Genomic DNA, 14,536 nt, shown 5'->3' with positions numbered 1-14,536 from the left:
ATGGGAGGAGGCAAAAACAAAGAGGTGATGGCTGGAAGGTTTAGAATAAATCTTAACCACTGGAATTGCTCTGGGCAACCCTCCAGACCATCGTTCTTCGCCTGTCAAGCCATTACAGAAGGGGAAAGACCATATGCAAATCAGGCTTGGTCCCACCCCAAAAGGGGCAGTCCACCCGAACTGCTAGGTCACATCCCTTCTGCACGAGACCTCAAGCATCCCAAAACATGTTTAAGCTTTGTTGGGCCTCATCAGTGAGGAGTAGCTTGCGTCTCTAGTCCCAGCAGGCACGGGGCCCACATCTGTGCATACCCGTCCCACTCGGGGTGACAAAGCAAAAACAAAGAGGTGATGGCTAGAAGGTTTAGAATACATTTTAACCACTGTATGTATGTATTGTATGTATTTAATTTTTGTAGAGCGCCGGTAGCCCGCGGGCATCAGGGCACTTAAACATACGCAACAGATACTATGTGACATACGACATTTAAAGGGTCTGCTAACCACCGGAAAGCCTCTAAGAGGCATCGTCACCCGATTTCTCATCTGAAAAGGTGAGTCTTGAGCACCTTCCTAAAGGTGGAGTGATTAGTTTTCAACCTCAGGGGCTCAGGGATGCTGTTCCACAATTTGGGAGCCAGTTCTGGCATTGTTCTGGGCAACCCTACAGACCATCGTTCTTCGCCTGCCAAGCCATTACAGAAGGGGAAAAGACCATATGCAAATCAGGCTTGGTCCCACCCCAAAAGGGACCCCAGTGGAAGAGGTCACCGCTGGGGAGATTTAGCAGGGGATGGAGGGTGTACATCTACTCCCGAACAATACGCACAAGCAGGGGAAGGTTTTTGGTCCGTATGCAGGGCATGGGTACCAAAGGAAGGTCACCTCCATACTCAGAAGCTGAAAGATTGGAAAGGGAAAGAATGATAAAAAGGAGGATGAGAAGCTCACCTGGAAGTTTGTTACTGTAGTATTACGGAAAGGAGGGAATGTTGCGAAGAAGGGACAATCGTCACAGAACCCCCAAGTGCTTTCGGATGAGGCAGAGGTCTGGAAGTGTGCAGTAGGGCTTTGGGATGTTATACGGGGGAGGGTGGTGTCGGCAGGGGCTATAATAATTCGGGGAGGGTGGTGCATGCTTCGGCTTCAGAGTACATTGGGAATCAACTGCCATCTTAGATAGTAGCAGCCATATTAAAATCGAGGCCTAGCTTTGCGCTGCAGCCAGGGCTACAGGCCTGAGCCACACACATGGGAAAAAGCATATGCATGCAGAAGTAGGTTGCAACTTGCGCCCCGGGGAGAAAGGCCAGAGCAGCAGAGATTCATAGACCCTTAATTGTCTCATGTTGACAGCATTTATTACCCAGAAGGAATGCGCTCTGCAAGGTCATGAGGGGGTTGAGAGCTCTCTGCAAAAAACTATCCTATGAGAAAGAGGGCACAAGCCTTTGACCTTCCCCGTCCCAGCTCTAAGTAATAGCGTCCAGATGTTCCCCATCCCAAGACCCCCAGTATTCCAATGTACCAGTCAGTCCCAGACCACTGACCATAAAACTGTTAGAGCCCCCCAATCGATCAGAAAAGATCAGAAAGCAGGGACCTGTTGCCTTCACCATAGGTCATGCGATTTGTGCTGCGAGGTGCCCGGGAGAGGCAAAAAAAAATCTAAAATGAGGGTGGAGATCTTTGGACGGGCGACGATGTGTCTGGAATCGAGCTGTAGTCTGTTAGATAAAATGACTTCCAAGTATCCTCTTAGCCCTTGCCTGCAGTACCAGGTGCACATTTGGTTAGAGATAGAGCATGCATTGTTTTTCTTCGCATAATGACCAATTAATTGTAGCTTCATGCCTGATGACGGGCAAGGAGGAACCCACTTCTAAGAAAATGGACAGAAGGGGCTGGGACCAATGGCCTGACATACCTTATGGAGCAGGTAGCCCATGTATAGGGTTTCACCAACCAGCCCTTTTGATGTGTACATAATGTAATTTACGTCACTGATGATGCTGGGCGCCTCCATAAATTGTAGCTCATACTGATTTTGGCAGAACGTTCCACGGCAGCAGAGTGCTTTGCTGGGGCAGCTCTATTTTTGTAGAAATAAACCTTGCTCCCCTTGCAAGAGGTATGCTGGGCCTTTTTCCCCTAGTGGGTTGTATTTTGTCTGGTGTGAGCATTGAGGTGTTCTCTACAGAAGCTACAGCTCATGTGGAGTCACAACCCGATTCATCCAGTGTATTGATTGAATTAGAATTAAGATTGGATCATAGGATTAGCGACAGACAAGGGGAAGGAAGAAGTCGGAGGTGATCCCTTTTGCATGATTAGACAAGGGTAGGTAACCTCCTGCTAAATCATCTCAGGGGGAACCTATGCAGATTGGCAGTGTGAGGGGGCCATTGTGAGCAGAGGAAAGGGAAAAGCAAAGGTCAAATAACGATCACTTTTTTTTGAGGAATTCGACTTTATAGTCACTTACCTGCCAGGAAAGAATAACGGAAAGGTGGATGGCTTAACTAGACAGGGAAATGCAGATTGCTATTCAGGAAGATCGAAATATCATAGCAGTGGACAAAATAGTTGGAGCAGTGACTAGCAACATATTAACTGAGGTTCGGAGGAGTCTCTATGCAAAGGAATTGTAGGATTGGGAGGACAGGAACGAGAAAAGGACTATACGGGATTGGGCGCCTTATCAGGCAGGCAGACTATATCTACCTATCCAATCTTTGAGGGTAGAAGACTGTTTTGGTGCCACGTACTCATTTGGCGGGTCATGCAAATAAACCGAAAACCTTGAAAATGCTAAGAGCTATTTTTGGTGGCTAGAAACAAACCTAGATTCTCAGGTTTATATTCAGCAACGCGACACTTGTTTGAGATCCAAGACTGATCACTCCAAGAGAATAGGGTTATCACAGCCTCTTCCGAACCCAGAGGAACTCTGGACACATCATGGATTTTGTAACAGATCTCCCCAAGGACGGGAAATACAACACCATAATGGTAGTGGTGGATTACATTTCATAACAGGCACACTCCATTCCTTGCGTAGGGGTTCCCAATATGGGGGAGTTGGCTATATTGTTTATACAGCATGTGGTGAGGTTGCATGGTTTGTCACGGTCTACAGTATCTGACCGTGGGTCACAGGTTTTGGCAAGCTTTTTGTGCTATGTTAAGAATCTCCTGTGCTCTTTCCATGAGCTAACATCTCTGGAACAATTGGCAAACAGAGTAAAAAACGTTGGAACAGTATTTGCATTGCTTTATTGCAGATGGATTAAAATCGTGGGTGCAAGCCTTATGGCTAACGGAATTCTGCTATAATAATTCAGATCATGCATCGCTGGGTTTGTCACCCAATTTATGCTTATACGGTCAAGGGTTAAACATGTTACCCGAGGTTCTACCCCCTAGTAATAAGATACCGATGGTAACGGAGCACAAGCAGGAGCTTTAAGATCAGATAAAGGGCACGACAGAACTTGGTGATAGAAGGGCATGAAAAAACTTGGTGAAGGCTAAGGAATCTTATAAGGAACACGCTGACAAGAAGAGGCAGGAAGGTCCTAGATATGTTGTGGGAGATAAGGTGTGGTGGTCTACGCAGAATATTAAGTTGGCATGGTCGTGAAAGATTTTACCACAATACATTGGTCCTTATGCTATTGTGAAATGTGGCTCTCGAACGGCAGTTCGATTAAAGCTTCCAGCAACATTGAAAATACATCCTGTCTTTCATGTTTCTTTAGTGAAACCTGCAGTGGATACACAGAAATCACTGGTTTTAACGAAGAATGGACACAAGGATTATGAGGTACACTGAATTATGGACTCCAGGAGGAGACGCAATCGTTTGTGGTATCCCATTGAATGGGCAGGGTAAAGTCCTAAAGATAACTCATGGGAACCGGCAGATGCAGTTCATACTCTGAGAGTGGTAAGACTTCATCGACTGCACCCGGACAAACCAAGACCTAGAAGGGGCCCCGAGGGGGGATTCTGTAAGGAATGGGAAGTGGGTTGCTGGACTGGGGCTTTATGGCAGGAGTCACACTGTTAGAGCTAACAGGATCTGCAGGTGCCAGACAGTGGGGGCCTGTTCTGGGTGGGAAGACTACAGTTCCCGTGATGTTTGGCAGGTTGGGCAGCGTTCACATCCCACCACTACGAGGCCATTCAGAAGTGGCCAAACCAACTGTCTCTCTATCCCACGCTTTAACCTGCAGAGATCTGGCGGGCGTAGCTTCCCTGTCCTCGCAGCAAAACTTTGGAACTCGTTACCCAATCCGCTCAGAGCTGAATCCTCCTTCCCAGCTTTCAAGCGCAAAGCCTCAGCTTGGCTCTCTGCCCAAGACTTGCAATGACTCCTAACCATGTCCCTTGCATCACAATAGCAACGTCACTATTATCTGCGCCTGTACATTGTACAGTGTATATTTCCTGTATAATTTTTGTATATTTCTTGTATATTCTATCTCAATGCATTATCTGTACTATGCTTGTAACTAAGTGATGCACCCGGTTGCCCTCGGGCCTTGTGCGCTATATAAATAAAATAAATACGCTATATAAATAAAATAAATACAAAATACAAATACAAAGACACATGGAGGTAAGGCTGCCGTTGCAGCCTCAAGCCCCACCCCCATTCCGCTTGCTGGCGATTTCGGGTTATGCAGGCACGGGCTGAGGTTAGGAGCGGTTGCAGACGCTAAGGAGGAGGAGGACTGTAGGCGAACTGCAGAGGAGGCAGCAGGAGAGTGGGTGAGCCAGCAGTGTGCCTTTTGGAGCTTCGTGCTCTGTGCCGGTCCGCTCACACGCAGTCTCCAGTGCACGCCTCGTACACTCTGCACAGCGGAGCGGGAGGTCACAGCAAGTTAGCGTCTCTTCATTAATTTTGGTGCTCACTGCAAACGCCTGGGGATACAGAGGACGGGTTCCCAGGCCAGAGATACCATAGCAAAATGTGTCTTGATTATTGTGAACTATTATCAATGTGGGCATGTGAATCAAGATTAGGTCACAGAGCGGAAAACTTCCTAACAAGTGATTGGCTACAACAGTGAAGGGTCGTGTTCATTAGAGACAATTTCCTACACGTGTGGAGAAACCGTTCAAGGAAAGAATGGAATGAAGGAATCCTTGTTGCTGCTAATTCACTGCTAATGCCTCTATGTTGTTTTGTGTCACATGTTCTTCACGCTGCTTGCTTCTGAGTCTTAAGGGACCAGTTTATGTGCTTACATGTGCTGGTTATAATGTCATGCAACTATGTGCTTCCAATCATGCTGATTATGTACGAGTTTGCTAAATAAAAGGACAGGAGGGTAGGATGCTGAGAAGAGTGGCTCGTGATTAAGGAAGGGCATTCTAGTATCACAGGTGGGCAGGAGCTGCAGGTGGTGACTTGGAGAGCTTAGGCTTTGGCAGCCAATAAAACGTATGCTTTCTAACAAGGCATTTTGGTTACGTATGCTATGTATTTTTCCCTACGTCCCCCCTCCCTATCCAGTCTTGTTCCCCAACCCTCTTTCCGGTGATCCTAACTTCCCCTTCCTATCCACAACTTCTCCCTAACCCTCTTCCCCCCACTGGCTGCCGTGTGCTGACCTCTTATTCATAATCAGGAACGCGTGCCTACGTAGGGTGGAGAGTCGACTTCCATTTGGGTTCTGTGGTCAGGAAGTTGTGTTACTTCCCAGTGGGCCCAGACACCTTGCTCCCTGTAGCGTGTTACTCCAGCAATTCACGTAATCAAGTAATGTGTATTATATTTTTTGAAGAAATAGGATTACAAAAAATATAAATGCTGTGTGCCGCTCACCTGAAGGCATCTTCTCCATTTTAGGACATTACCTCTAAGACCCCTGAAGCTGCTTTCTGTCGCGAGAGTCTACCTGAAACTTGTCCATAGACTAGTGTCCATACTGGAACATTTGTTGTCCCCTGATAAGTCACCACTATGCATGCACACTGCTGCACAGTGCCGAGATCCAAGCTCTTCCCGGGCCGTCTCAAGTAGGTGGTTCAACATTGCTAGGTGCATTTTCGTCAGACAGTCATCTTCCAACTCTTTTTGCAGACGTGCTTCCGGAAACCTCACACCAACTAAATCACAGGGCAAAAACCTATGCACCCACGAATCTCGGACCTTCTCAATGGTGACAATCAGTCCGGTAAACCTTTCCGAGGTCTTCTGACTTCGGATCATCATTGGACTCTTCCATTGGGACCTTGGGCTTTACTGGCCATCCTGTTCCAAGCTCCCCTTCACCCTTTATCAATACTTCTATATGGCTCTTGATCCATTCTGCAACCATCCTTCTCGAGGGCTTTGGTCATCAAAACTGGATCAGGAATTATCTGGTGGGGTTCCTACCCGTGTCAGACGAACAGTTGCCTCTACCACACCTCTCTTGCAAGACTGGTAAAACATACCTCTATTTTTACTATAAAAATATTGCGTTTTTCCCCATGCTCATTTCTATGGACAAAACTCTTTGAAACTGTCTAAAATTACTCTAACTTATTACTTATTTGTGGTACTGCAATTAATATTTGGGGCACTCTACCGAATTGTCGTCACTTAACTTCTTTTTTGAAGACACTGTTTGTGTCGATCAAGCATTTCTTTCACTTTAAAACCTGTACCTAAAGCGGTTAAACTGTTGCAATTGTGATACCTTAGCATTCAGGAGGGGAACATTTAGTTTTCTTGAATCCATTCATTCAAGAAACAACATATACCCCAACTCTGATTTTGTGGAGATGGACAACTTTTATACGATGGGAAAGGTATAAAAAAGATACGGTAAAAAGGGTGGTGTACTTCCACTCCCCATTAGAAAAAGGGTAGGAGAGAAAAGGGAGATGGCAAAATGAAACAAAAAGATGAAAAGAAAAACATTTGTGGAAACATAGGCCTTTAAAGCGACTGATGTGTACCCTTTGGACACTGACTGTTTTTAATATCAATACTTGATCAAGGGATCCATCTGCTTTCCCTGCACGCCATTTTTGCCAAAGCTATGTTTCCAGGGTCTGGCTTAAGCATTGCTTGAAAGCACTTTTTATGGGCCCGCTCCCCCTCCTTCCTTCCTCTTGACATCCCTGCCCCTAGCCCTATGACCCTTTCTTGTGTGGGGGATACGCTAAAACCCTCAGACTTCTGCAAGGGCCTACTCCTTGCCCTTCCTCAATTGTGCTGCCTACCCCCGACACCCCCACACCCCACGGCATGGTAACCAAACCTTTCCCCACTGCCCTACACCTCTTACCTGTCCCGTTCCTTTTCTTGCCGGTCTGCTACCGCTGCTGCTTCCAGGTCTCCAACTGATGCACACATGCGTGTTTGCTCATGCCAACAGGCTTCCATTCAGTGAAGGTTAACCATTGCTTTTTTTTTTTTTTACTAATGTAGGCAGAACTAGAACAATTAATTACCTTTCTGTAGATTATTCTTTAATGCACAACCTTTAAATAAAGGGGGTGTGTATGCATCTGGGTGCACATGTGTGTGTGTGAGAGATTGGTACCTTTTACCAGCACTCTCCCTTCCTAAGTGAGAAGCCAGGCTGCTCTGCCAGAGTTGCCACTGTGAGTGTGGACACACTTGGTGGAACCTGTGAATACCTACTATAAGTTGGACTTTGGTGGATCTCCTGAATACCTAACTCTCACAATCATTTCCAAGAGTGCGCCTCAATTCCGATTGTGTTTTTGCACCAGTCACAATATCTTCTACGGTAGTGAAATACCCCCACGATTACAATCGTATCTGAACTATATAATGCTGTATTAGCTAGAGGCAACAAAATGATCACAGCTGAGCATGAGAAATGGTGGGGCTTGAAGAAAAAGGTGACCTTGCACATGCCATACTGATGTAACAGAAATGGGGTCCTTTGCAACAGAAACGTCACACAGATGACAGAGAAAACGGCTCTTCTTTTAAAAAACTAAATGCAGAGAATCACAGAGAACATAGCCTGCTTCCTACAGAATGCTGAAAATAAAATCCAAGAGAGGTGGACAATAAACTAGGGCCATTACCTTCGATGATGTTGCCATAAGAAAATGATCCCAGAGGGAGGCTCCAATATAGGTTCCTCTGGACAAGAAACAACGATTTTCCTCTCACATCGACAATTACGTTTTGTGAGACTTATTATTTTTATATTGTACACAGGCCTTCTCTTATATGCGTGCAAAGGTTGGACAGGATGAACACAAATAAAAAAGCAAAATGACCCCCCCCCCCTATGACGAATAGAAATATCACTTTGTACCCACCCCTTTGGTAAACACTGCATAGGTTCCACATCTACAGAAAGCAAAGTAATGAATGTGGAATGAAACAGGTTTATCAGTTATTGGGTTGAGAGAGAACCAGCAAGGAGAAGATATCTCCAGGGGGTAGGATGCCCTTTAGGGTGCTAGAGGTATCACAGGGGGCCGATGTGTCAGCCTGCCTCCAGGGTTGGGAAGATGTCATCAATAGAGAAGGGACTTTGGGTAGTGTCACCAGGTTGGGATTGTTACTGGGTTGCATGGAGGTCACAGGGTGGGGAAGGGCTAGCTTTGGGAAATGCACTCACCTCAAAATAATTCCATTCTCCAGCATCCCTCGCTTCCTGCTCTCATACACCAGACGGGCACGTTTTGTGGCAATTGGCTCATTCAGACGCTCCTCCCAAGGAGGCAAAGGAATCTCAATCATATCCTTCCCAGAATCCTCTGGTGCATCCCCTCGGTATGCTCGTCTATGAGAGGACGGGCAAAGAACTGGCTGCGCCACCAAAGCAAAGGTCTAGGTTTAACCAGAAAATGAGAGGACATTAGTTATCGCACAACAGTAGCTTCACTTACAGTGGCATCCATGCCAGTGTTTGGGTTCCCATCCTGTTGCCCTGGAGACCTGCATGAGATATGATGTGATACCATATATTTAGAGCGCGACAAGGCAAGGCAGGGGAACAGGGGAGAACAAAACAACAATTTTACTAGGCCCAGTGACACTGAGATCGTGCAAGTGCATGGGAAAGGGGAAAAGTGCATGGAAGGTGGAGAGTGGAAAGTGCAGAGCAGAGGATAAACAGATAAATAATAATACAAATAAAATAGATAATGGAGCAATAAAAGGGGGTAGTGCAGCCAGCAAGGGGCAAGTGCTGTGTTTATGGCAGCAGAACTGGGTAAATCTGATAAGTACATTAAAAGAAGAAAATGGGGGGGAATGGGGGACTGTATGGGTACAGATACACTGTTGTTTTGGCCACGTGTGTGGCCATTTCTTTTCATTGTCAGCACATCCTAATCACTACAACCCCCAGTTTCAATGATGTTTGCAGAGCATATATCCCCTGGTGAGCGAGTTGTCCGCAGCATGTGCCATTTCAACTTACATCTTCAAACTCTCATATCGGGCTATGCATTGACATACTAATCTGATGGGTGCTTAAGTATTTCAGTACAGAATATTCACCACACGTTTTTCTGTGCAGAAAAATCATAGCAAAGAAATTTACCTATGATATATAGCTGTAGAAATGGTACAGATAATATGTTTGGAAAGGGGTCTCATTCTTTATTTGGGGGCGGGGTTCTACCTCATTTTCCTGCTGCACTGAATGTATAAACTGAACATTTAAAAGTGAAATATGCTGCATTGAAACAATGGTGGTGCCGGGGCCGGTAAAAGACATAGAACCATCTCATGTGGTCCTCGCCAAACGTTCATCTTTATTTATGTATATAGTCCACACGTCACCGGGACATCAGTGTTTTACATAAATTATCAACAATATATCCCAACAGTGAACTAATATAGTACGCAGGTGGAGGGGGGGTGAAAATTGTTTAGGAGGATAGGACATCATAAGAGAGTTTAGGATGTCATAAGAGTCCAGCCAGAGTATTAATAAATATCAATTAACAAGATGAATTATCATCAGGAAGTGTTCTCTGACATCCTATAATCTGTATTTGGAGTGATGTACACTCTAATCTCCTATTTTAGAAAGCACCCAGTAAACTCAGATCCTTAAGCCATGTCATTTTACCTCTTCAAAACGCTGAACAACTGTGCCTTCTTAGACTACCGATTTGCAGAGGTTGCAGCATGAGGCTTGGATTAGTTGCCGGTAAACTTCTTTACACCTGGCCTTACTCTTCCTAATCACAGTCCTAAAGCCCTCCCCAGAGAAACTATTCTAAAAAAAATATCCTCTCCTTTAACTTTTTTTCCTCTTCACACATTTCCCATCCCACCTTTTTATATCAAACTTGCCGAACACACAATGCTGCTGTTCTTATCCTAAGGAATCAAGGCAATCAAGTAACAAGAAGGAGAAAGCAGGGCATCAGGACTGTGGCAAGGAGGAGCAGGGAGAAGGGTAATGAAGGTTAGCGGCGCATTACCATCACATTCTCTCTTCCTCATTCTTGTCCTATCTAAGGAAGTATCCCAAAGCCAGCGATTCTCCCAAATGAAAAAGAAACCCAAAGATTCTGCAAACCCAAGTGTGTCATTCAAACCAAAAGTAAAGCAAATGGGGCCATCATGGAAGAGCAAACTGAAAGACTGCACAGGTAAACCTATGATCAGTATGCCCAGGAATTAATAGACAACTTTGAACGAATTTACAGATGTCAATGAGAGAAGCATCTCGGACCTCTTGAGATAAACAAACCCTACCCCTGTGAGAAAGATACAGAAGGAGTGCAGGCAAGACAATCTCCCCTCCTGAAAGGCAACATTTACAAAAGGCCTTATGTCTGAAGGCTAAATCACAATGATATATGATACGATTTGATATGGCATTTATAACGAGCCTATAAACAAGTGTTTCAATGCAGGGTTAATTGCTCCTGGAGAGACCACCAGGTACAGAGGAGGGTGCAGAGAACTTAGGGAGGTTGCCAAGAAGGGATAAGGGACTTTATCTGGGGCTGGAGATGAAGAGGTTCAGAAGCAGCATGGAGATTTTATCATCTACTACATTAGCCTTAAACAAGGGCGCCCTGAAATTCTACACTGCCTCCCACTGAACCCCTGATGGTGGAAAGGTCCAAACCCAACTGGAAAACGTTACGTACAAATATGGCAATAACTGAAGAGCCACAATCAACTGAAATTAGGTCATTCCTGCAGTGCCCAAACAAAGACAAATAAGAGCTCCAGTGATGGGCAAAGGAGCAGAGTGTGGAGGGTCTCCTGCAGCCCTTAACAGCCTTTTGAGGCCTCCCTCTCAATGCCCAGGCCACCCATAGCAGCTGTTGATCGACATGAAGCCCTCCGATAGGAATTAAAGATGGAACCTGGGGAAAAGAGCAGGAGTCGTTAACAACAGGAAGAGGGGAAAAGTTACCCAAGTCCAGTATGGTGTGACCCTGAGAACCTTTGTCTAGTTGAACTCGATCCTCAAGTTCCTGTGGCTCAAGGGAATGAGTGAAAATCTAGAAGTGCCTTAACGGCCAAGGGGTGGCCAGAGTCTCGGTCTCCCAGGTTCCCCTATTGCATAATTTAAGTAACTTTGGGTCTCACTCTAAGTTACTAGGGGAATTCAGACGTGGACCACTCGCTCACTTTTCTTAGAGAGGCACAGCTCCACCAATACTGATGAGGTCCAATCAGACCGAAAACACATGTCTGGGGTTGCTGTTGGTACTCTTGTTCAGAGGAGATTTGCCTAGCATTTCAGTGCTGGACTGCCCCAAGGCAGGACAAAGACTGATATGCTTTGGATATTTCTCCTCTGTGAAAGATAGTGAGCTAAAGAATCTGGTTAAGGCCCTCGTAACCGGGACTAATGTCCAGCAGAGTGACTCCCAGGAGCCCCCTTGTTTTTTCCCCTATCAGGAACTCTACAGATGAACAGAGGGAGCATGGGGTTGAGGGCTGACACAAACATATCAACCTAGCAGTGGCCAGACACTAATGGACAACTCCTGCGATCTAGGACAAATCCTGCTCAGGGTAATAAAGCAGCATGCTGTTGATCCCCTTAATGTGCAAGGCTTCTAGCGCAGGTTCCTCTGTGCCCAAGCACCCAACCAGAGGGAGATCTGAGCCAGGGAAAGGGAGCACCCCCCCTGCTGGAATTCTTAAGCAACCACAATCGTATTATCAGAGATGGTTCGCAAAGCACAGGCTCTGATAAGGCTAGAGAAGATAAAGCAAGCCTAATGGATGGTTTCCAACATATTCCAGCTGGAGGCCCAGGAAAGGCTCTTGGGCAAAGTCTTGCATAGTTGTGGTCCACAGGAATTCCACCCATCCCCTGGAATTTGCATTGGTGTTAATGACAGTTGGCAAAGGAGGGGTGAGAGGAAAACCTAAGGATTCAACCACCACTGTTGGACTGATTTTATTTGGGTTGAGACTGGGATGGGCAAGTTTCATGGAAAGCTTGGGGTCCAATGCAGATGGAGATTCCAGAGAAGAGGGCGAAGATGAAGACATGGCCAAGGGGTGACAAATAAGGCAGCAGACATCAGACCCTCAATACACAACTACCTCCAGACAAAGGCCCGCTTCAGAAGACGAATTCAAGAAACATTCGAAATTATGCCCAGGGCCCTGGATTCCAGGAGACAAACACAGCCCGAACTGGTAAGAAATCACATTCTAAATGTAAAACAGATCCTGTGTGGGTGCAGGGTGGGGCATCCTTATGTTGAGAGGCAGTCATGCAGGAGGGTCGAGTCCTGGCCACTGCTGCCTCAACCTCATGCCAGGATAAACCCTAGATTAGCCATGCCACCAAGAGAGCCACAGTCTTTGTAAATACCCTTTAGGCTGACTGAAGGACAAAGGCAAGAACTGAGGTGCGCAGACCACCCAAAGCAAGCTTCAGGAAGCAATGGTCGGATGATTGTATGGGGACAAGTGCAGGGAATTGGTCGGAACAAGACTGAGCGGCGCTCCAGCAAAAAATATCTTGCCGGAGCGCACCTCCGTCCCCCAAGAGCCAGCCCATGACTCACCACATGACTCTCCTAGGTCCTGGGTCTCAATGAGCAAACCACTTTCAGAAGATGCGGCACGGAGCACCAACTAGTCTTCTGAAAGCAGTCAGCATGTGGCATTGTACGCACGAGTAACCCATTTTTCATCAAGATTTCAGAAGGCTTAGCACTGCAGGCAGAAACTGCCAAAGCCTCACATACAGTATTGCAGTGTCCAAACTAGTATATATATCCTGCCATTATCTCTTTGTCAGGCAGAATATTGCGACCAATCAAAACAGAAGAGTCCATTATTCACTTAAAAGGGCTTCTTACTGAATCACTATAAGACATGTTTAACATTTAAAATTGTGGACATTATGATGCTCCTATAATGCTCTTTGCTTTTATGCAATTCGCTAGGATTGGGTTCTATGAAGAGATAGTGGGTTGAGCAACATGGCCGGGGGCCACACCCCTGGGCACCGCCCCTCCAAAGAGGTGACAGTTCCCCCAATAAACTTTTTCCATTTCCAGCACTGATTGGGACATGCAGATAATCATCCCGAGATCCAGGGATGCAAGCCAATAGCCAACTGATACAAAGGGAATAACGTGCTGATGAGTTTACATCTTGATTTCTAAGATTCTTATGTTGGAAACAAATTTACTGCCTTATGAGGTTAAACAAGAGTTTGCAAACCTGAGAGCTTGGGAAACAGAAAATCTCCGACGTAGACTTCCCAACCTCTGGTCAGCAGGGGAACAGCACACATTTCTGCAGATCCAGAAAATCCTTCTGCATTCAAGCTCTCTTCTAAAGACCTCTATGAGTAGTCCTTTTCTACAATGCTTAAGACCCCAGGATTTGCAACTAAGTTTTTCCAGATCATTGAACAGAAGCAACCTTCCCCCAACCGTAGATGCTGCCAGTCAGGAGCATGATGTGTTACAAGTAGGATTTGATGATCCTCTGAGCTAGGGCACACGGTCTGTGTCTGAAACAAGACCTGCCACAAGATGCTACAGACTGGGTTCTTTTGAAGCCACCATAAGAGGACACATAGTGGTTAAAGGAACAAGACTTCTGAGAGGAGTTCTAAGAGGATGGGGGACAGGAGGAAAAGAGAAAGGGCAGCAGAGGAGAAAGCTCTGAGGGGGAAAATTGAAACCCTGCAACCGGGAGGGAAGTTGAAATCCCAGATGCTTTCAGGGGACCTAAGAAAACTCCAGACACTCAAAGCTAAATTAAAAGCCCTGTTGGTCTGCCAAACAGAACGGAAGCTGGCTCTCCATAAGCAGAAATGCATGGAAAGAGGGGAAAGGGCGGATACAATCTTAGCTTGGCAGAGAGTGGCGCAGATATGCCTGACAGGGGGAGGGAGGCTACTTGAGGATGCACAGATCACAGAAGTGTTTCAAAGGTATTATGAGAACCTCTATAAGTCGGAGTACAAAGGGGACAGATCCCACGCAGACAACTTCTTAGACGTCTTGCCAATCCCCAGACTCCCCCCAGACAAAGCGGCGACCTTGGAAGTGCCCATATTGGAGCAGGAGATCATTGACACCATTG

The 14,536-nt window shown here is 46.1% G+C and overlaps 1 protein-coding gene across 2 annotated transcripts in view; it reads right to left on the bottom strand.

The window, feature by feature from the left end:
* SDHAF2 (succinate dehydrogenase complex assembly factor 2) overlaps nt 1-14,536 on the bottom strand; it is a 76,640-nt gene that overhangs the window by 23,189 nt on the left and 38,915 nt on the right. For both annotated transcript variants that reach the window (XM_069623876.1, XM_069623877.1), the window contains one exon: nt 8,610-8,821. In XM_069623876.1, the coding sequence (XP_069479977.1) occupies nt 8,610-8,821 (212 nt within the window). The remainder of the gene's footprint in view (nt 1-8,609; nt 8,822-14,536) is intronic.

Source organism: Ambystoma mexicanum, chromosome 11, assembly GCF_040938575.1.
Source record: "Ambystoma mexicanum isolate Mex_15411 chromosome 11, UKY_AmexF1_1, whole genome shotgun sequence".
In the NCBI taxonomy this organism is placed as follows: Eukaryota; Metazoa; Chordata; class Amphibia; order Caudata; family Ambystomatidae; genus Ambystoma; species Ambystoma mexicanum.
Note: the sequence above shows the minus strand (reverse complement) of the source record. Positions and strands in the feature narration are given on the sequence as shown.